This window comes from Aspergillus campestris (assembly GCF_002847485.1).
Source record: "Aspergillus campestris IBT 28561 chromosome Unknown P168scaffold_9, whole genome shotgun sequence".
In the NCBI taxonomy this organism is placed as follows: domain Eukaryota; kingdom Fungi; phylum Ascomycota; class Eurotiomycetes; order Eurotiales; family Aspergillaceae; genus Aspergillus; species Aspergillus campestris.
The window spans coordinates 631,930-653,314 of record NW_020194344.1 but is presented as its reverse complement, the minus strand read 5'-3'; the positions used below and the strand labels follow the sequence as shown (position 1 = coordinate 653,314).

The window sequence follows — 21,385 nt, the reverse complement described above, 5'->3', positions numbered from 1 at the left end:
CAATACTGCAAGATGGAACGATAACCTGGAACCATTACATTAGCTGGTTAGCTTATCAGAAGAGTGTAACTAACCCCACCATGACAGAGTGGGAGTGACACGGCGTTCATGCGGGGATCGCCACCATCCGAGTCTTTCTGATTAGTAGGATCCGTTGTTATTCATGGATGGGATTCCTTTGATCTATAACTGGATTGAAATATCTACTAAAAATAAGGATAAATAAATAGATCGATGAAGAAAGGGAAATAATATTAGAAAAAATAAAGAATGAACAAATGGAATAGAATAGAACAGAAAATATAGTAAAAAAGAATAAAATTAGATAACGCCGCCAATGCTCCTCCTAACCCAGTGGTGATACACGATTCCATACAAGTCCCACAACGACAGGAAGGGGTAGCACATTATAACAAAGAACTACGAAGCAAACAAGAAAAAGAAGGACAGAATCAGTGGTGTAGAGGTCCCAGGAAATTCTTCTCCTCTTCCTCCCATCGCTGTCGCTCAAAGACACTTCGGGCGCTATCAGATGATCAGTTAGTTGGATCTCCAATGGTCAAATGGATTGAAGGAGACAAACCGGAATGCTCGGACAAATCGCCACACCTCCGTATCGGCCAGATTCCACGCTTCCACCACGTCTCTGATGACCACCTGAGGTCCCTCCCTGCTGTTCAGCACCGCCCGGGCCGCCTGGAGCACCTCGTACTCGCGTCCCACCCCCTCTCGGCTGGGGTTGGCGTTCTGCAGGGACTCCTTGGAGGCACCTTCGTTCTTGGCATCCACCTTGTCCTTCTCCTCCCGCGGGATCGGGAAGCCCAGCTGCCACTCGAACTCGTTCAGCAGCTCCGTGGGCAGGGCCTGGCCCGCGTCGGGCGGGATGGACTCGACCGTCATCCACAGCGACGCGTCCGTCAGGTCGTCGTCTGCCACCACCTTCTTCAACACGCTGGCCCGGGCGGACCCGCCGATCTCGAGGCCTAGCTGCTCCTGCGTCACGGCTTGCAGCCACTCGTCCCGCTCCGTCTCGCGACGGATGTGCCGCGTCGTCACCTCCGCCGAGTTCTGTCGCAGGCTGACGAGTGTGTACGGGTGCGGTAGCGTGCCGATGCTGAATACGTGCGTCGTGTTGCGGTAGCTCTGGGGCTGGCTGATGTGCATCGGCTTCTCCGGGTCGCAGGGTCGGCAGCGGGGGAGGTTCGGCGGGCAGGAGTTGGGCATCGGGGACGGCGGGCAGCGGCCCAGCGCCCGGGCCAACCGGAGCGCCGGCTCGACCAGGGCTGTCGTGTGCTCGGGGAACGGCTTCAGGACGGCGATGCCGGCGGGAAATGCGTTCTGGAAGGTGTTGTGCAGGTGCGAGTGGACCAGCTCGACCAGGGCCGCCGTGCCCGAGCCCCGCGACCGGTCCATCTTCTCCGCCAGGGCCGGGTAGTGCGACACGATGGCGGCCGAGTTGTACCACGCCACGGCGCTGGTCTGCTCCACCTTGAACGTCTCGGGCGCGACCAGGTCGAAGATGTTGGTCGCCTGGTCGCTGATACCCTTGCTGACGGCCTCCTTGATCACCTCGTTGATCCGCTCCTTCGTGCCGGCGAATAGGCCATTCTGAATCTTGTCGAGACGCGTGATGACCGCCGGGTCCGTTCCGCGGCGCAGGTAGGACAGCAGTGGATCGTCGTACCGCGCCATGGGGAAGCAGCGCCAGTGGACCAGGATCCCATCGCCCATGTGCCCCCAGGCCAGCCAGCGGAGCACCTCGTGTTCAATGTCCGCGGTCCCGAACTTGATATTCTGGACCATCTCGTAGATCGGGTTGTGGACGGCCTCGCCGCGGCCGAGGATGACGGGGCGGAACCCCTGGGCGAACCACGCGCGGCGCCAGGCGAGCAGCAGGCCGGCATCGGCATTATCCTGGGGTCCACCATTCTTCTGATCGGCATTGTAGTAGGTGTAGACGTAGGGTCGGTGTCGCAGCGGCGGGAGCACGGATCGGTCCTCCTCGAGGGTGGTGGACGAGGAGAAGGGATTCAGCCATGACAGGTCGCTCAGCCATTTCGAACCTCCGCTCGCGCTGTCCGGCTGGGTCGCGGGCGGCTTATGCGCGGTGGGATAGAACGACGGGAGGTGCAGGTCGCTCAGCGCCGGTAGCTTCGGTCGGGGGACATACTTGGCCGGGCCGGAGACTGGTACCTCGCCCGTGGACGGATCGGGGGTGGATGGGGTGGAGGAGAAGATGACGAGTAACAGACCGATGAAGACGATGGCCGTCAGGAGGGTTGTACTCCGATGAGGGATCATCTTCTTTTGTTCTTTTCAGTCAGTGCAGGAGATAGAAAATCAAAGAACGAGGACAAAGAAGGATGGAGAGTCAGGAGTGGATCCGACTTGATCCCTCCACCGCGCTTAATGGAAACAAGTTTTGTTTTAGTGCAAGGACTGCGGTATCGATAAGGGGGAAGAGGAGAGGACCCACTCGTCTGAGGAATGGATGGTTCAAATAGCCCCAGATAAAAGGGAAAGTCAATCCATTGCCAGAAAGTAACAAGATTGCGGTCGTGTTGGATGAGTTTACTCAGCGTCACAACCAGGAAGTTGAAGGACGTGGATGGGTGCCTCAGGCTGCCCCAGGCTGGTGATCCTCCGTCTCAGGCACTCAGGCATTCAGGCACTTCCGCCGTGGTACTCACACCTAAGGCAGTGACGAGTATTAGATACCTGACTTCTAAGGTACTCCACTCACTACTTCTGACACTGGGAGTGTTTCATGGCGTGGCTACAGGGCTTGTATGCCCCGGTCTATAGCAGCGAATGATCGCTCATGTCGATATTGAGGTAGGATTGGTACTATATGTCCCCGTCTTGGTTGTGCCTGTTCCATTGTTTCTTTTTTATAATATGAATCAAGCAAGGCTGAAACAGAACCAACTGCAGCTGTTGGAAGTATCAACAACAACGTACGGATCTCGTGGGCTATACTGCATGAAGCGGACGTGGAGCATTCCCAAGACTCGACATGACCGGCTCATACACCCGCTTTACAACTGGCTTACCACTTGACAATTGGTTTACGACTTGACAGCATGTCGTCAGGACCGACAATCTGCTAATCGTCGACCCAATCAGCAAGCCCAAGACCCATTAGTTCATGAAGCCCTTGACTCTGCCCGCAGTGGGATAGATTTTCAGGGTCTGAAAATCCAACAATCACAGCCTTCTCCCCCTTCTTGTCAAGACGTCATGATGGACAAGCTTGGAACCAGCGGGTCCGGGGGGTCCACCTGGGTTCCAGGACACAAATAGAAAGAGTGCTGTGAGCGATCACCTTCGTTGTAGCTTTATTTGGACACCATAGAGGCATGCTCCCATACTCAACATCGGCGGTTTATATTGACAAACACGGTCAGTTTTGTTCAGCGCATTGGCTGGATGAGTCCTCTACCATGGAGTATATGTGAATTTTCCTAGGCATATTCCTTTCAAAGACCTGGGTCGTCTTCTCCTTAACGGCTAGCCACTTGACTCAATCTTAGCCATTAGCTCCAATCATGCGGATGTCCGCGGATAGAGAACGGATAGAGAACGAGTAGAGAGTGGGTAGAGGTTGGAGATCGTAGTATTGTGGCTAGGCTTTCCAAAAAACGTATGATATTTGGGCCAAAGAGGAGGGAGATAACACAGCTCCACAGGAGGTGTTTCTTATTGCGGATGTGGATATAGTAGTATTGTAGTGTTGAAGGGATTCTGAGAGCTATGGTGCATTCTCCGGAGCAGACAGACGATATATGTTATGGCGATTTCATGATCCAGCTGAACAGTGTCGGCGTACTACTACTATAATCCAGTCAATTTCCAGTGTACTGACCTGACGCCAATAATATAGGCTAACCGATCATCCAAACCAGTATTGAATGTCTGGTTGGAGTAACCTATCCAGTTCGTGGTAATCGCCCAATCAACATCATCACAGTCGGTCCCTACCATACCTGTGGTTGTAGGTATGTACCGGCACCATACACAAGGACCCATCCAACTCCTTTCATACTCGACATAGATGGGGCTACTCCGTAATAAGCCCAGTTTGTAGCCGACTCACCCATGCGAGCCACCGTGATATGACCAGACCATGTCGGCTGACAGGGGCTTCTTAAAGAGTTGGGTTCTGCCGTCCGCCCGCCAAGATGCTCACAACCCACCCCTCTCTTTCTTCTTGTATACTCCTGGATAGATAAACGTTAATGTATAGATTCTTGACACTCGCCACTCACATTCATAATGACTTCGCAAGGTATGTCTGAAATCCCTGCGACTATGGCAGTTCTTTGCTGTTCTTAGCCTCCGCGTCGGTTGTTGGGCGGGGGTTGTCACATCTCTTTTTCCGCTTTGTTGTCTTTCGTATCATCAGCAGTCTCATCGCGCAGCGTTTATGATTTCTTTGCTCGGTCTTTCCTGGCTTTCGGGTAGTTATTTAGCAAGCGTAATGGTCGTTTTGAAGCCATTCTGTCTTGCTGGTCTCTGCTGTCTCTGCTCGTCCTCTGCTTCCCTTTGTTGATGTGCTGAGTCACGTGTTTGACTCGATTTAGACCTGTCTAATTCCCATTAGCATCATCACTTACCTGTTGCCCTCCATCATAAACCCCACGAGGCTGGTCTGTGACCTCAGGGCTGCTGTATTCCCTTTAGGTCAACCAGCAGGAGTTCCTTTCCCCCCAGCATCACATGCGCGAGCCCCCAACTGCACCCGACGTACTTGCCAATTACTGCACCATCATCAGCGCCATGCGGCCCAACCCACTTGCTCGTACTGACCAAAGCGCAGACCGATTGACAACCGCCCTCAACCGAAACAAAGAATGGGCGGCCCAGACCGCGCAACAGCACCCAGACCTCTTCCCCACATTAGCCGCCGGCCAACAACCTGAGATCCTCTGGATCGGCTGCTCCGACTCGCGATGCCCGGAGACAACCATGCTGGGCCTCAAGCCCGGCGACGTCTTCGTCCACCGCAACATCGCCAACGTGTTACATGCCGCAGACCTCAGCTCCTCGGCGGTAATCGAGTACGCCGTGCACCACCTGCGCGTCCGCCATGTCGTCATCTGCGGCCACACTTGCTGCGGGGGCGTCGCGGCCGCCATGGGCAACAAGCAGCTAGGCATCCTCGACCCGTGGCTGATGCCGCTGCGCCAGCTGCGCGAGCAGCACCTGGCGACGCTGCAGTCGCTGTCGCCTGAGGAAGCGATGCTGCGGCTGGCGGAGCTGAACGTGCAGGAGGGTCTGAGGCTGCTGAAGCAGAAGAATGTGGTGTTGGAGGCTGTTGAGCAGCGCGGGCTGCAGTTGCATGGTCTGATATATGATGTTGGGAGTGGGGTGCTTCGCCCTATGGATACTGATGAGCCGGAGGAGGCGGGTAAGGCGCGGTTGATTGCGTATAAGACGGAGTGATAGCATTGAAGACGGAGCAATAGGCATTCATATATCTCCTTTTTCTTTCTAGCGCGTGTCGGATGATTTGCGCTAGACAAGATTCCTGTGTTCAGCAAAGTTTAGAGAGCGAAGCGTCATGATTGACAATCAAACTCTTTCCATCCATTCCCAGTGTCAACTGTAGAAACATCATACAATAAGTGGAGGTAGCTCTCGGCCAGATCACACATCATTGAACTCCAACGACCGACAAAACTACCACAAAATCACAATAGAGGAAGTGAAAGAAAGATCAAGGGAAACCTCCAACCCAAATATACGACTCTCTCAGTAGTCATGACTAACTTAATCTCGACTGCCTGAATCTCCTGGATTTCCAGGCCGTTTTTACCGGATTCGGTTAGATTCGGCCGAGTCGGGTCCGAACACGGTGCCTGAGGAGTCACTTTTTTTGTACATTTTATCCATAGACTGTATTATGTTTATCCATTAATCAGTTGACCTCTTAGCCCTAATTTCTCAATATTGATCTGAGGGATAACTGTTAAGACAACAGTATACCCAGTTCGGATAGATAGAACGTTTAGTCCCGAGAGGGGGTTACTAACACAGTACTAGCCAGTTTGATATATATAGAGAAAGAAGCCCTTACGGCAGCATAACCAGTTAGTTGTTGCATTGGTTGTGCCGTACTGAAAAAGACTAAGACTGGAGATGAAGACATCCCGACTTTCTAAACCGAGTCGACGGTCCGGGAATACTGGAGACTGTCGATCGGTTAGAGATCGGCTGTCGCTTTGGATGTCGGCAGATAGGCTGATTAATCGGGGATTCGATCTGAGGGGTATGTATTCCCCATGAAATAGATCGTTCTGTGAATACTCTCCTACTACTCTGTATATCATATATACACTACTCAATACTATCGAACGGTATGTAAGTAGTATAGAGCCAAAGCTATCTCCCTACTTTTCTATATATCAGAAAGTGTTAACAAAGAACACAGAACATATACCCCGCACCGCCAAAATGGAATACGTCAAGTACGTCACCCAACACCACCACCAAACCTCAATGGAAGAAAAAGAAAAAGAACAAGAACAAGAAATCTAATAGAATGTGACCAGCCTCGGCAAGTCCGGCCTCAAAATCTCCAAAATCATCCTCGGCTGCATGTCCTACGGCACCCCCGCCTGGCAAGACTGGGTGCTCGACGAATCCACCGCGCTCCCCCTCATCGAACACGCCTACAACCGCGGCATCAACACCTGGGACACAGCCGACATCTACTCGCACGGCGTATCCGAGGAAATCCTCGGCAAGGCGCTGCGCCAGTACAACATCCCGCGCAACCGCGTCGTCATTCTCACCAAGTGCTACTTTGGCGTCGACGACGCGGGCGGCCAGCCTCCTATCTCGACGTCGGGAAGGAATGAGGGGAAGTTTGTGAATCGCGTGGGGCTGTCGCGGAAGCATATTTTTGATGCGGTTGAGGAGAGTGTGCAGCGCCTCGGGACGTATATTGATGTGTTGCAGATACATCGCCTGGATCGGGACACGCCGAGGGAGGAGATCATGAGGGCGTTGAATGATGTTGTTGAGAGTGGGAAGGTTAGGTATATTGGGGCTAGTACTGTATGTCCTTCCCTCACTTACTTTCTGGGTATATGGCTATCCAAAGCGATAGCTATATATGTATATACTAACGGTGATATAATAGATGGCAGCCTGGGAATTCCAAACCCTCCAAAACATAGCCACCCAAAACGGATGGCACAAATTCATCAGCATGCAAAACTACCACAACCTGCTGGCCCGCGAAGAAGAGCGCGAAATGATCCCCTACTGCAACGACTCCGGCGTGGGCCTCATCCCGTGGTCGCCTCTCGCGCGGGCGTGCTGGCGCGGCCGTGGAGCGCGCGGTCGTCGACGCGCGAGGCGACGGACGGGGCGCTGAAGATGCTTGTGCGCGGGCGGGAGAGCGAAGCTGACAAGGCGATTGTGGAGCGCGTGGAGGAGGTTGCGAGGAAGAGGGGGCTTTCGATGGCGCAGGTGGCGATTGCGTGGTCGTTGGGTCGGAGGGGTGTGAATCCCATTTTAGGGCTCTCGTCGAAGGAGAGGATTGATGAGGCTGTTGAGGCTACGAAGGTTGTTTTGAGTCCTGAGGAGATTGCGTATCTTGAGGAGATGTATGTGCCGAAGGGGTTGACTGCTTTGGAGAGGTAGATTATACATACATATAGTATGAGTGGTTAGGTTTAGGGGTTGAGGGCAGTGGTGCCTTAGGGATACTTGTGTTGGTAAATACTAAGTTGTATCCATTTCGAATTATAACGTACGTATATCTATGTTAACAGAACAGTGTAGAAATGTAGAACATATTACTTGTAATCCATTGTTAATACTAACTACGGTGACATCCGCAAGCATAGATTCGATACGTTCACTACCATACAGATCACGCCTAAATCACCACAAACAACGCCATACCGGTATCTCATGGGGAATCATATGGCTTAAGAGCAAAAAAGAGTAAAAAAGAAAGTAAAGAGAGGAACGAGTGAGGAATGTGAAGAGAGGAATGGTTGAGATATGTGAAGAGAAAAGATTGGGTCCGTGTCTCGGCGCCTGGCCGTGGATATGCCGTCTGTAAATAGGAAACGTGGGACTCGCCCAGTCCTGTGAGGATCGAACCGTACAATCTGAGCATAATCAAGCTCAAACTGCGAATCAGGCAATGACTAGCTAGTGGCGGTGGCTGTTCCTTCGCACTAAACAGTCAAATACATGACTGAGGCGGCGCCGGCATTTTCCCTTCGTGGGCTCGGGCTCTGGTGCACGCCCGGGGATAGACCGGGAAGCCTCCCCAGAGTGTGCTCCAGATTGCGGGGTTCGATCATCCGAGTCAGTTTTCTTCCGCTGCGATCGGGTCTGGCCATTGGTGGCTGGGGCTGCTGGGACTGCTGGGACTGCTCGGACTGCAGGGTTGCTCTCGGAATTCCGGTTTTGGGATACCCCTCGCGGGCTGCAGAGTCCGCTATGCCGATTGGGCCCATTGTCGATCCCAGATGCGCGTCGGTTCGACCGTTCGATAAAAGCCGCCCCCGTCGAGTTCGAGCGCTTATTTAGGCGACCGTATGCCACAGGCGAATTCGGAACTGACAGACTCGGGGGTAAGGTACTAGACGTTGGCCGTCGGGAACTCAAGCCAATGCGCAATCCATCCGGGTCAACGATCTGTGCCTTCGGAAATGGCTCGTTCTCGTTCTGTGGCGTCATGGGCAGGTCGTGTCGGGAGCCGCAGATGGCCTTGGGGTTCAGCGCCAGCGCCGAATCGTCGTAGCGAAAGCTGTGCGACCAGCCCTCGCGCATGGCCACCCAGATGCTGGTGACGATGATCAACTTCCGTAGGTAGTCGTCCACTGGGATGGGCTGTCGATCCAGCGCGATGTCGGCCTCGGAGAGGTCGCTCACGACAGACATGCCGGAGGTGGGGGAGGCGGCGGTCGAGCCCGCACTGCTGGGCATGGAATACTCGTGAAACACCTCCAAGTGGTTACGTGCCATGCTCGCCAGGACTGGGTGCCGTCGAGTGGTGGGGTCGATGACGCTGAAGGTGAACCGCCGGCCATCCTCCGCTAGAGTAGACCCCGGGGGCGCCGACACGCGACGATTCCGCCCATTCCGCACCACCCATCGTACGGTCTGGATGCCCTGTTCGGTGTGGGCCACAAATTCATACGACCCGTTGGAGAGGGGGGTCGCTTCCCAGACGGGTCCGTCACGGAGGCAGATCTCCGTCTTCCCCTGGGACAGCGCGTTCTCCTTCAACAGCTGGCAGATCGTCGCGATGACCTCCCGATGCTCGCCGCTTTCGTCATCCGACGTCGACTGCCGCTCGGCGATATCCCTGCCGCCTGCGGGCTCGTAGAGATCGCTGGCGACGACGATCAAGTCATTCGGGCCCAGCCCTTTCTTGCCCCGGAAAATTGCGGGGAACTTGCGCGCCAGTCGCGGGAGGAAGACGGAGGAGGGAAGGACATCGAGGACGGGTAGCGGGCGCGAGGTCGGGGAGACGCGCTGCACTTGCAGCAGGAGCTTGGGACGGAGTTTAAGTCGCCGGTGACGGGCGTGGCCCGCGGGGTGGGCTAATTGGTATGACGTCTTCGCGCGCGACGATTGTTTCCTAACTGAATGGGTTTGCGCACGGCCGATCCGCGGACGGGCGAGACCGGGTCCAACGGTCGAGTGATTTGCGTCGCTCATGGGTAGCGAGTCGACCGAGCTCCCCGACATGGCAGGTTGATCTGTCGGGGGCAGCTTTCCTGGCGGCACACCGCGGTAGCGATTGTATAGATCGTCCAGCCCCAATAATGGCAGCGTCGCAAAGCAGACGGGACGCGACGAGCCGTGAACGGGACTAGATCGTTGGGAGACGGGGTTGGAGACAACGAGGTCGGACTCGTGGGCTGCGGCGGTATTCGCTGGGAGGCCTAAATTGAGAAGCATTCTTTATTTCCCATGCGAAGAGACCAGCTGCGATCGACCGTCCCGTCGACCATTGACAGGATCGGGGTGGGATTGCGGGACGATCGCCTGCGACGGGTGTCACACCTGACGGATCCGGAATGACCCCGTTCGACACACCACCGAACGGTGGACTGGGTTAGAGAATTGCAAGTCCGATTGAACGGGTTGATGGAGCTCGAGGGAGTGAAGAGAGCGTATTGAATCGAGGAGATCCTGTGGCCAGCACGAAAACCGGGGTTTGTTGGATAACGAGACGCAATCGAGGGAAAGGAAAGGGTTGAATTGAGTGCAATTAGGAAGGAAAGAAAGGACTGGATAGAAAGGAAAGGTAAAGGAATAGAAAGAGAGGGGAAGGATAGAGAGAGAGAGAGAGAGAGAGGCAGTAAGAAGATGGAAGTGGGAGAGGAAGGAGGGAAGAGAGGGAGAGAATAGGTAAGGCGAAGGTGTGCAACGTCAGTGGGAAGGGCTGGCAACTGGTATACAAAAAGCGGGTCGGAGAGAGAGATCAGTGTAAGGGAGAGCAAGGCTGCAGCCGCCTTAAAATATCTCTAAACCTCAATGTCAAGTTGTCAACCGGAATGATGGAGAGCCGTGAAGAAAAGAGTCGGATATCGGCAAAGGATTGTATGGAAGTCAATACCGGAGGTAGGAGATATCCGGGTGCCTGAGGTTGGATAGTAGGGAAGTATGAGAAGATGGCGGTCAAAGAAAGAAGCGAGAGAGAGGAAGAATCCACTTTATTTGGGTTTTGCCTGATCGTATACATCCATAGGATTATTCAGACTTCAAAAGAAAAAATCAAAATCAATCAATAAGTATTACAAAATCAGGAATCTTAAAAATATATATAAAAAAAATAGTAATAGAGAACCAGACGAATAAGATGAAGGAGCCCGATGGATAAGGCTCAGTTATGCAGGAGTACAGCGGGCAGACCATGGAAACCAAATCTCCTCCACTGATCGGGTTTCTCTTTCCACTCGCACTAATTCTGGTCGATCTCTGGTCTCTCTCACTCACTAACCATTGACTATTCATTTGTCAAAAAATCAACATAAATTGACCCCTCTTGGTTGCCGATCTTTCGGATCCCATTGCCCGGATACGGATCCGGCTTATCCTCCTTCCGATTAGCTCAGCAGGGCATAACCTTCCATTCATAATTCTAGCGTCCACAGCATTCATTGATTCAATCGCTCCGAGTTCCGACTGTCTTATTGCTTCTTCTGGATGAAAGAACGGGATGAAAAAAAAAGGGGTCTTCTGACATGGATCTCCAGCTCTAATTCTAATATCTAGAGTTCTGACATGGCTCATGATCCTGACACAGTTCGTGATTCTTACTTCAGCACGGCGACTACGGACTCCGACTCGCCGGTAGGGCCCGGATGGTGCCATGGACGCCGACTCGTTGGTTCGGCCAGGTCTCCAGAATAGGCGCCAACAATTTGATACTTTCTTTCCCCTCTTTTCCTCGTGATAATTATAGTGATGACTCGGTGATCTCATTCGGAGTATATTCTTGTTATTATCATACAGTCCTTCGCCGTCCATCCACACAAAAGTCGACAACAGGAATCTTCTGGAGTTAAGTCAAATCAGTCAGACATGTCCATAAGATTCGATAATGAAGGATAATTTGCCCCTTTGGCCCAGACCAGGCGAGTTGCAGTTCTTGGCATCCACGGGTCAGCCAAGAGGGGAAAAAGTGACCGGTCTGTGGGGATCCACTGTCCAGATGGATCTGAGAAGCGGAAGGATGGAAATTTTCTGCACATCGCGTGGTTGCCCGATCCTTATCAAGTTATCAGAGCGATTCTTCACTGACCTCGGCCTAGTTGATTAAAATTCATGATCAGTATAAGAATAACATGATCCGTCCGGCACGAGAGCTAATCTCCGCGTCCGATATGATAACGTACCACTGTCTGTAGACAGTATACACCATACGGATAGAAGGCATGTAAATGCAATACACGAAAACTAATCAAACAGGGAAGAACAGAAAGCAGGGAAAAACTGGCTGTCATCATGAGTCAGTCGATCGGCCCTTCCCATCGCCACTGTCAGACAGTTGGCCGACTGTAAGACATGTCAGATGCTGTTCTCCTTAGGTCATACCAAGACGCACGTATAATCATAATCATGGATGATCCTTGGCAAGTCGCCAAGATGAGCCAAGTAAAGAATAGTAATCAGAATAATATCATGGTGACATCTTTTTAAATATCAGATACTCCAGTTCGGTCTGGGTAGTACCCAAGGTAGCTGTTATAGGATGGACTCGGCCCATAGGGCTGAACCGACAACTGCTGAGTGGGCTGATCCCAGCAAGGATGGTAGAATCATCGGTGGAGAGCATATCCACAGTGTGGCGATGAGATGATGGGATGTATTTTTAAAACACCGTTTCTATCTCGACTGCAGAACGAAATGATCAGTATGATCATCATATCATGTCGTATATCCTGAGACTGACTGAGTCTCTGAGTAGCTCACGGGTAGATGCTTCTCTGATACAAAAGGAGTTATGCAGATGAATAAGACACTGGTGCACAAGTCTTGGCATCACTAGTTGGCCCACTGCAGTCCAGCCTCGGTCGAGCGAGAGACCGAGACCGACGCCGTCTTGACAAATCCCATATCGGAATCGCCGTCTTGTCAACGAACGAACCCGCTAGGCTGATGATTTGCGTGGGTTTCGCCGAACTTTAGTAGACCAACCCGTTCGACTATTCCAAATCGCTACGTTGGTCATCCCTAAGGCTAGGCCATGGCCAACGAGGCAACAACACCGGGATCTCCCCGGCTGCTACACCTCTCCCACCCGATCCGAAGCTTGACGATAGCTTTCGGCTTGTGGAAAGCCCTTATCTTTCTGGTCGTCCTTGGGTGCCCGGGCCCGGGCTACGATACCTCCACCGGTCTCCTGCCCTATCTCAGCTCCGGGACCGGTGATGTCATCTCGAGGGACACTAAACATGCCCCTATTGTGGCCTTGTTGAAATTCACCCGGTGGGATTCTATCTACTTTGTGCATATTGCCGAGAGGGGCTATGTCTTTGAGCAAGAGTGGGCCTTTGGCTATGGATATACTAGAATCCTCGCCTTTCTCGCGTCCTGTGTGTTTCCCTGTCCGTTGGACCCCAAAGGGGTATCTAGAAATTGGTACTTATTATTGTATAGTTTTCCATCCATCGAACGGAGTGGGCGAGGCTGCCGTGATCACTGCAGTGGGCATCGCAGTCTCCCACATATCCCACTACCTATCAGTCCTAGCTCTCTACCGGCTGTCAGTCAATGTCTTCGGCCAGCACTCCCGCGCGCGGGAGCTTCTATGCTTCCTCACACCCATCCTGCATATCATCTCGCCCGCGGGGGCATTCCTCTCCGCACCATATGGAGAATCCCTCTTCGCGATGCTAAACATCGGGGGTTTCTACCTTTATTCGTCCGCGTTTCTTGATGCCCGGGCACGGAAGGGAGCTTCGAGCCATGCGAAGTTGCTCCTGGCGGCGGGACTCTTCGCGGTCGCCTCGACGGTGCGCAGCAATGGTGTCCTCAGCGGGATCTTATTTGCGTACGATGCGCTGGTGTATGCTTGGGCGATTGTTTCGCGTGGCCCGTCTAAAGAAGCTTGTCTTCGCCTGGCTGTCACGATTGTCGGTGGCTGTATTGTCGGGTTGGGCTTCGTTCTTCCCCAAGTGATTGCCTACTTGTCGTATTGCACCGCCGGAGAGACGTTGCGTCCTTGGTGCCAGAGGCTCATCCCTAGTATCTATGGTTGGGTCCAGGAACAGTACTGGTTAGTCTCTCTCTCTCTCTCTTTTTTTTTTTTTTTTTTTTTTTTTTTTTTACTTATCTATGTTTGTGTATCATGTTACTGATCGTGATATAGGAATGTCGGTTTCCTTCGCTACTGGACCCTATCGAACCTTCCCCTGTTCCTGCTGGCCCTCCCGATGCTCGTCCTACTATGCTGGTCTTCCATCTGGGCATGCAAGGGAGACATCTCCCTCGGTTCTCCCGCATCCACCGCCGCCCATTCATCCACAATGGCGTCCCTGCTCATCCGGCTTGCTCTTCCGCAGGGCATTCTCGCCGTTCTGGCATTTACCAGTTACCATGTCCAGATTGTCAACCGAATTTCCTCTGGGTATCCCCTGTGGTACTGGTACATTGCCTATCAGATCCTCTCTGGCTTTGAAAGCAAACACAGTCGGGCTCTTCCCGTTGCGGTGACCAGCATGGTGATGTATGGGCTGGTTCAGGCCACTCTTTTTGGTTCTTTCCTTCCGCCTGCATAGGTACTATTCAATAATGTCATTTTATCTATTTATTAACGTTATCATTATCGATATATAGTTTAAGTACACTGTTGGCAGCACGTGACGTCAACTTCTCCGTAGGTAAAGCACAATTCAATTATGACTGGGTCAATTCTACATCTGTCCTTTCTTATCGGATTGCTTAACATGAATTGATTGCCTTTTTCATTTTTCATTTTTCTATTTTATTTTATTTTTTTAGAACTCTAGCCAAATATTTATTTACCTGTTCCGTGCCCAAAAAACCAGGTAGGATAGAGAAAACCTATTCCCACACACTAGAATTCCCACACACTAGAAGGATAATTATTCATTACTACTCTCAGGCAACAAATGCATACGAATCCTCTTTTTCTACTACACTCAATCGAGCTCTCTAAGGCTACTACGTATGTAGTTCGAGGGTTCAGTTAGGCTGGGTGGTTACGTACGTCAGAAAAGCATTATGTCATCAGCTATCTCCCCCGAGCTAAACTACCTGACCTAAACCTAACCTAACCTAACCCCAAATGATGATGCTGCCGCTCCAACTTCAATCTGCTTGCCATTTGATTCTTTATTCTACCCCACGACACTAGAGCTGCGCATTGTCCCGACTGATGCAGCTCATGTTCCAAACGGAATTCTTTTGCTCAATCTTTTCTTAATTAAAGAGATCTCCCTGCTAGACGGACTCGACGTTGCCAGATCTCCTGCCACTTCTGGTCGCTCGGCTGGTCGACGTAACTAAACTGACGTCGCTCGCCCACGCGAGCAATGCTGAGGGGTCGAATTTTTTGAGATCCCACCGGTACCCTCTATCTAGCCACCAGCTTCATGGTGAAAGTAGGTCGCTTCAATTGTCACCGCAATGATTCAGCAAAGTGTGAGGAATCCCGACTGACCGACGGGCCGTTCTACCAGGCCTCTCCCACAACACTCCCAATCCCAATCCCCGTATCGCTCTAAACGCCGAACGGTCGCCGCAACGATGGATCATCATTCCGGACCCAAAGCGATCCTGACATCGGAAAATTTCCACCATGCGCATGAAATCTCACGAGCCACCTCGCCCGGCGGGGACCCTGTAGGGGTGAACGGAGACGACGAGCAAAAGGCGCGCGTCCGTCCCCGGGCCTACCCATACTTCAAATATCTGCCATACCAGCTGGAGGACGAGCCGCGGAGGGACCGCAACCTACGGGAGATCTTGAATCAACTCTACATCGCGGTGGAAGCCGGTGACTTCAATCCCGGGGCCGTGCACTGGACTCGGGAGCTCCGGGGATGGCTGTCCCTCAAGTTCGACCCGAACCGTAGGGACCGGATCAATCTCGTGAAACTCTACTATGAGCTCTCGCTGGCCCCGGGCATTGACCCGAGCGTGGCGGAGCGTTTCACCAGCATGTTCATGCTCCTGACAAAGCGCAAACACTACCTGCGACCGGTCCAGGACCTCGTCTTGGATTGGAAGCCGTTGTATAGGGAGGTGAAGACCTTTGTGTTGCCGACGGAGTCGGGCCTGGTCCATTCGACCAACCTCAAGCGAAACATCAAGACATTGACCAAGCTCTGCGCGTTTGTTCAGCTGTACATCGACCCGTGTGAGCTCCCCGCAATGCTGGAAGAATTCCTGCCGCACTACACCACGTCGTTCTCGGAGGGCGCGTTCGTCGTCGCCGGGTTGATCAATCTCTTGCTCCCCACGTCGCCTCCGCCGGAATCCAGAGAAGATCTGCTGCCGCGACACTACCTCCCCACCTACTTCCATCTCTGGTCGCTGGTGAACAGGTCAAAGACGTTTGACATGACGTTCCTCGATTATCTGTCCCGGCTGGCTCGCGACTCTCTACCCGCCAAACAAATCCCCTTCGGGGAGTACGGTATCTTCAACAAAGAACAGTCGTCGCTCATCTTCACCGCCATCCTTCGGTTGCTGGAGATTCCCGTGGGGCAGTCGACCTCTCCGTATAGTGCCCTGGTGGACATCTCGTCCGGGCTCGGCATCATGCTGGACCGCGATACCCGCAAGCACCCGGTTGCCCACCACATTGCCCGGTGGGTGGTGATGTCGCTTTCGCCGGCGTGTCTCGACGCAGAGGAATCCATTTTGACCCAACTCGAGGGCCTCATCCAAGCCGTGGAGACCTTCTTCCACCCGTCCAATACGGGCAGCTGGACAAAGACCCTGTCCCAGCTGGTGTACTATCTTTCGGATTTCTTCGTCATGCGTTGGAACCGGGAGCAAAGCGGCGAGATGGAGATCCCACCCGAGCGGAAACTGACGGAGCCGTTGAAGCGCCGCTTTGTGCTCTGCCTGCGTGACGTGGTCTTTATGGGCATCTACGCCAAGAGTGGCACCGCCATGAGCTTTTCGCTCTCCACCCTGCAGAGCCTTGCCTTCTTGGAGCCCCATCTGATCCTCCCGGGCGCCCTGCAGAGAATCTACCCCTCCCTGCAAGGGCTGGTCGAGGTTCACCGCACGATGTCCTCATTGCGCGCGCTCCAGGTTCTATCGCGTATTATTGCGCGGTCGAAGGGTTATCGTTGCCATATGACTACCTTGCTGGGGCTCGCTTTACCAGGTGTGGACGCCAATGACCTGGAAAAGTCATTGCACGCCCTGTCTTTTATCCAGTCGGCGTGTTACAGCATACCTCTGGTCGATCTAACCAAGGGCCGGGAAGACGTCAATTCTAGCATGCTGGCCATCCAATGGGTGTCCGGCGAGATGGAACGGATGGAGGAAGAAGGCGTCCAGATCCAGCTGAACTATGAGACGGACTTGGACGACCAGACCGAGGAGATGATCCTTCGCTCGTCGACGTGTGGGTTTGGTGATTTCATCGTGTCCTTCTTGGGTAGAGTCTTTACTCTGTTGGAGAATCTGCCCGATGTGAGCCGCGTGCGGAACGGGTCTCCCGAAGAGAACATTGTGAACACGCTTCCCGCCACGTTCATGCCTCTTTTGTCATCGCTTGCCCCGGAATACTACGACATAGCCTTGTCGAAGGTCGTTGACTTCATCTCCAACCACGTAATCCATCAAGCCCGGGACGCCATGGCCTTCATCTGTAACTCCATATGCAAGGTTGACCCGGAGAAGGCCCTGAAGCGGTTCATCCCCGTGTTGATACAGGCCATTCGCACCGAGATCGACGACAACGGCGCTGGGTCCACCCGGACAACGGGGACTGATGTTTTGCCGCGGGATCGTGGACTAGTCTGGAACGTCAGCATGCTCAGCATGTGTGTGGTTCACGTTGGAGATGCCGTGTTGGCCCACAAGCAAGAGCTCTTCGACATCGCTGTGTATATGCAACAGAAGTGCCGCGGCATCCCGACCGTTCACATCTCGAACTTCATCCACCATCTTCTTTTGAACCTGACAGGGACATACACTGCGGATTTCTCCCTTTACGAGCCTAGCGCCCTGGCCAAGGGAATGCGACCTGAACTTTGGGGCTACAAACCCGATTCACAAGATCTGACTATCAAGTGGCATATTCCAACGCGCGAGGAGATCAGTTTTGCCGTCGAGCTATTCCAAAACCAAGCCGAGACTGCCTTGAAGCAGCTGACTGCACTGACCAACGAGACGTCTAGCGTCAAGCGAGACGGAAGCGGCAAGGACTGGTCCGATGAAGTGACGCGGAACTTGATCCTGCTTCGCCTTATCTTGTCCGGCATATCGATCCTCTTTGATTCCCAAGCCGCATCGACAACGAAGCAAGGCGCATCAGATGGAACCGACGTTGATATGGTCGGCTCTGAGGCGACTTCAGGCGCGGTACGTGCCGAGGAAGAGGATGATTCCGACGAGGCGCTAGATAGCTCTGATGATTCAACTGTCCGAGAGACGTTCGAATACCCTACCGGCTACCCCCTACAAAAGGACGACCCCATGTACACCACCATCCATGATATTCGGGAGAGAGCAGGCTGGGTCCTTCACGACGTACACCGGTTCTTGTCCGACAAGCAAGAAGATGACGTGCCGTGCTTCGCTGCTTTGTACTCGGCATACCGATCGTGGTTTGTCGATGTGGGCATTGAGAGGTCCGCCCATGTCTTGGATCGAGTTACGCGCCTTCTCGCGGCAGATATCCACCCCTATAAGATGAGCGGGATCCGCAAAGACTACCCGCGTCCGTTGCTCGTCAGACGGGCCAACGTGTACCACCTTCAGCGTCTGAGACATAATGCGGCCCCCCGCCGTCGGTCCCGCTTGGATGAGATTCTCCTCCTGGACATTGCAGAATCTTGCGTCTCTGTTTATACCGAGACTCGCCGTAATGCCCAGAGCGCCGGTGAATCCGCTTTCAAGGCTGTCTGGGGGTCGCGAGTCCTCGTGATTCCGCCCCTGCTGAAAGCTCTGCAGAAAGGTATCAAGGAAAATGATTATGCGCGGATAAAAGGCGGTCTGTTTACGCTCCTCCTGAGCAGCGTTGCGAAGACTTTGGGCCGCCACTGGAAATACACGCCGACCATGGTCCGGACTTTCATCGATGCTAGTGCGGTGGACAGGCCGTCGGTCCAGAGGATTTGCTCGAGTGCCGTCTTTCAGATAATGGACTATGGTCGCTCCATGGAGAGAATGTCTATCCTTGACCAGGCCATCATTGAAGCCATTGCGCCCAAGCAAGATGTTCAAGACCAGATCACTCAGAAGCGCCAAAGCATCAACGGCAAGCGCGTCCTGATCGAGAAGAAGAAGGCCGGCCTTGCTGAAGAGCTAGTCGATTTGGCACGGGTATCCCATTGGAAGGTTGCCAGCCGCGCAGCTACGATCGTGATCACTATGGGTCTCAGGTTCGATTACATCGCGAGCGAGAACCTCGTCGAGCTGGTCATGCGCGGGTCGATTGACGATCACCCCGGCCTGCGCGGCATGTACTCCCAGGCGCTCATCGCACTGTTCACCATGGTGGACGTACGGGCGATTTGCGGCCATGACTACAAGAATTACATCTTGGGTCATCAGAACTTCCCTTCCAAGATCAAAGTGGCGACCGAGCGCTATGAGAAGGGCTGGACCGAGAAATATCTTGCCAGCTTCGCCAATCCAGAAGCGGAGTACTACGTCGACCACGACTTCCCTGGCTGGCTGGTCTGGGGCGATAACATGCCTGCGTACAAGTCGAACGTTGCGCGTGATATTGAATATGATGAGCAGGAGTGGCAGGTGCGAGGCCAGCTTGGTAAGCGGTTTGATAGAAAATGGTTCTCCAAGTTCTTTATGTACTTGAAGCAAGAGCCTCGGGATCCCAGTGCCGATAAATTCCGCATGCCTTGTGCGATGATGCTGCTCTATGCTTTTGAGTTGATGCTCCGGGATGGACTCACCGCTGCTACGTTTGAGGAGATCCAAGAGGAGATCCAGGGGGTGTTTGAGGATGGCAGTGATAAGCACCAGCACCGAGCGACTGCGGAGATTCTGGGTGCCTTGGTCAGCTCAGTTGCGGACACAAGCGTCGACAAGCGGACGCAGGTGTGGGAATATGCTTTCCCGATTGTTCGCAAGATCTTTACCGACGGACTGACGCCTGAGAACTCTGGCTACTGGACGACCTTCCTCCACATGATCCTTCAATGTCGTGATCCGAGACGGGCGTGGCCGCTGGTCGACTGGCTGGCGAGCTTCCGGTTAGACATGTCTACGAATGCGGCCTTCAAGGAAAGCTCCAAGATCAACCTTCTCCACCAGTCTATCATCGACGCAGGGTGGCATTTCCAACTGGAGAAACCCATCGTGGAAAACTTCCTCGCACATCTCGATCACCCCTACAAGGGCGTTCGCGAAGCCATGGGCCAGACTCTTGCCTCGATCTATCGCACAAGGTATCACGAATCGTACGCCGACGTGAAGCAACTCCTTACCGCGCAAGAATCGGCCTCATCGGTCGGGACCTTCCCCTATCTACCGACTGAAAACTTCACCACGATGATCCGCGATATCTTCAGTCGGATTGAGCAGTGGCGGCAACAGAGAACGCCCGGCCAACAGACGCCGTCGTCTTACACTTCCGGTTGCAAGACGGTGCTTCTCTGGCTGGATTCTACCCTCTCGTCTTTCGAATGCACACAGCTCGTCCCGTTCTTCCCCGACCTGTTCACCGGCCAACTCCTGCACATGATGGACGTGAAGGAGGACCCGGAGCTCCAGTCCCTGGCGTACCACGTTTTCCGCCACCTTCCCAACATCCCATACCCTGCCGAACAGGATTCAGGATTCATCAAATCCCTCATCCATATCGGACAAACCTCGCCGTCATGGCACCAACGTCTGAGAGTGATGATCAACATCCAGATCATCTACTTCCGCCGTCTTTTCCTGCTCTCAGTCGGCGACCGCGACAAGCTATTCGAATGCGTAGCCAGCATGCTGAACGACTCCCAGCACGAAGTGCGAGCCGGCGCATCAGCCACCCTATCTGGCATGATCCGCTGCTCCCCCGTGTCTCTCCGCGACGAAATGGTCCGCAGGCTGCAAGAGCGCTTCACAAAGATCCTGGTCCAGCAACCCTTCCCGAAGCGGCCCAAGGTCTTCCGTTCGGGCGTGTCATCTCCCATTCCCTCCGGGGCCGGCACTCCCACCCCCGAACACACCCGCCTCGTCATTCTGCGACACGGCGCCGTCTTGGGTCTGGGCGCCCTCATCCAGGCGTTCCCATACAGCAGCCCACCGCCCTTGTGGATGCCCGAGGCGCTCACAACCCTGAGTGTCCGCGCCGCGAGCGATCCAGGCGTTGTCGGCTCTAGCGTAAAATCTATCATCAGCGAGTTCAAGAAGACAAGACAAGATACATGGCATATAGATGCAAAGGTGAGTTACCACTCGGACCCCCCCCAAAGGTACAAGGCTAATATCTCTTTTCTTCCACGCAGTCATTCACTTCGGATCAGCTCGAGGACCTCTCCGGTGTCCTTTGGAAGAGCTACTTTGCTTAGTGTATAGGAGTGAACAACCCATTCGCTCGAGCAATGCACTTCATCATCGTGCTACGCTGCGGGCTGTAGTAATCCATTTTTCAAGTATTTATCCTGTACCTAGGCTAGGGCCTAATGACCTGTCTAGGCAATCCCAAGACAAGTTATTAGTCATTTTCACAAAACGAATA

At 53.5% G+C, this 21,385-nt stretch overlaps 8 protein-coding genes across 8 annotated transcripts; 4 read left to right on the top strand and 4 right to left on the bottom strand.

The window, feature by feature from the left end:
- Positions 1 to 452: 452 nt before the first annotated feature.
- Positions 453 to 2,301, bottom strand: P168DRAFT_239771 (uncharacterized protein; the record flags this gene model as incomplete). The annotated part of the gene is made up of 2 exons (XM_024833682.1): positions 453 to 525; positions 584 to 2,301. The coding sequence occupies 2 exons, from the start codon at positions 2,299 to 2,301 to the stop codon at positions 453 to 455; spliced, it is 1,791 nt and encodes a 596-aa protein (XP_024691190.1).
- A 1,851-nt stretch (positions 2,302 to 4,152) lies between these two features.
- Positions 4,153 to 5,569, top strand: P168DRAFT_187076 (carbonic anhydrase). Its single transcript, XM_024832990.1, has 2 exons — positions 4,153 to 4,288; positions 4,820 to 5,569. The coding sequence occupies exons 1-2, from the start codon at positions 4,276 to 4,278 to the stop codon at positions 5,443 to 5,445; spliced, it is 639 nt and encodes a 212-aa protein (XP_024691189.1). The 5' UTR covers positions 4,153 to 4,275; the 3' UTR covers positions 5,446 to 5,569.
- P168DRAFT_186878 (uncharacterized protein) lies at positions 5,570 to 6,346 on the bottom strand. Its single transcript, XM_024832987.1, has 2 exons — positions 6,036 to 6,346; positions 5,570 to 5,898 (listed from the first exon to the last, which is right to left on the bottom strand). The coding sequence occupies exons 1-2, from the start codon at positions 6,149 to 6,151 to the stop codon at positions 5,694 to 5,696; spliced, it is 321 nt and encodes a 106-aa protein (XP_024691188.1). The 5' UTR covers positions 6,152 to 6,346; the 3' UTR covers positions 5,570 to 5,693.
- An 87-nt stretch (positions 6,347 to 6,433) lies between these two features.
- Positions 6,434 to 7,690, top strand: P168DRAFT_291734 (aldo/keto reductase). Its single transcript, XM_024837464.1, has 4 exons — positions 6,434 to 6,470; positions 6,555 to 7,062; positions 7,148 to 7,305; positions 7,344 to 7,690. The coding sequence occupies exons 1-4, from the start codon at positions 6,457 to 6,459 to the stop codon at positions 7,651 to 7,653; spliced, it is 990 nt and encodes a 329-aa protein (XP_024691187.1). The 5' UTR covers positions 6,434 to 6,456; the 3' UTR covers positions 7,654 to 7,690.
- Positions 7,691 to 7,912: 222 nt separating this feature from the next.
- On the bottom strand, positions 7,913 to 10,247 carry P168DRAFT_186972 (uncharacterized protein). The gene is made up of 2 exons (XM_024832989.1): positions 10,071 to 10,247; positions 7,913 to 9,974 (listed from the first exon to the last, which is right to left on the bottom strand). The coding sequence occupies exon 2, from the start codon at positions 9,934 to 9,936 to the stop codon at positions 8,173 to 8,175; it is 1,764 nt and encodes a 587-aa protein (XP_024691186.1). The 5' UTR covers positions 9,937 to 9,974; positions 10,071 to 10,247; the 3' UTR covers positions 7,913 to 8,172.
- Positions 10,248 to 10,860: 613 nt separating this feature from the next.
- P168DRAFT_186934 (uncharacterized protein) lies at positions 10,861 to 11,906 on the bottom strand. Its single transcript, XM_024832988.1, has 2 exons — positions 11,786 to 11,906; positions 10,861 to 11,539 (listed from the first exon to the last, which is right to left on the bottom strand). The coding sequence occupies exon 2, from the start codon at positions 11,509 to 11,511 to the stop codon at positions 10,999 to 11,001; it is 513 nt and encodes a 170-aa protein (XP_024691185.1). The 5' UTR covers positions 11,512 to 11,539; positions 11,786 to 11,906; the 3' UTR covers positions 10,861 to 10,998.
- Positions 11,907 to 12,730: 824 nt separating this feature from the next.
- Positions 12,731 to 14,264, top strand: P168DRAFT_305868 (DUF409 domain protein; the record flags this gene model as incomplete). Its single annotated transcript, XM_024838967.1, has 3 exons — positions 12,731 to 13,079; positions 13,144 to 13,762; positions 13,856 to 14,264. The coding sequence occupies 3 exons, from the start codon at positions 12,731 to 12,733 to the stop codon at positions 14,262 to 14,264; spliced, it is 1,377 nt and encodes a 458-aa protein (XP_024691184.1).
- Positions 14,265 to 14,858: 594 nt separating this feature from the next.
- On the top strand, positions 14,859 to 21,380 carry P168DRAFT_271958 (proteasome activator BLM10). The gene is made up of 3 exons (XM_024835295.1): positions 14,859 to 15,110; positions 15,189 to 21,090; positions 21,153 to 21,380. Exons 2-3 carry the CDS (start codon positions 15,256 to 15,258, stop codon positions 21,213 to 21,215), a joined length of 5,898 nt encoding a protein of 1,965 aa, XP_024691183.1. The 5' UTR covers positions 14,859 to 15,110; positions 15,189 to 15,255; the 3' UTR covers positions 21,216 to 21,380.
- The last annotated feature ends 5 nt before the right edge of the window (positions 21,381 to 21,385 follow it).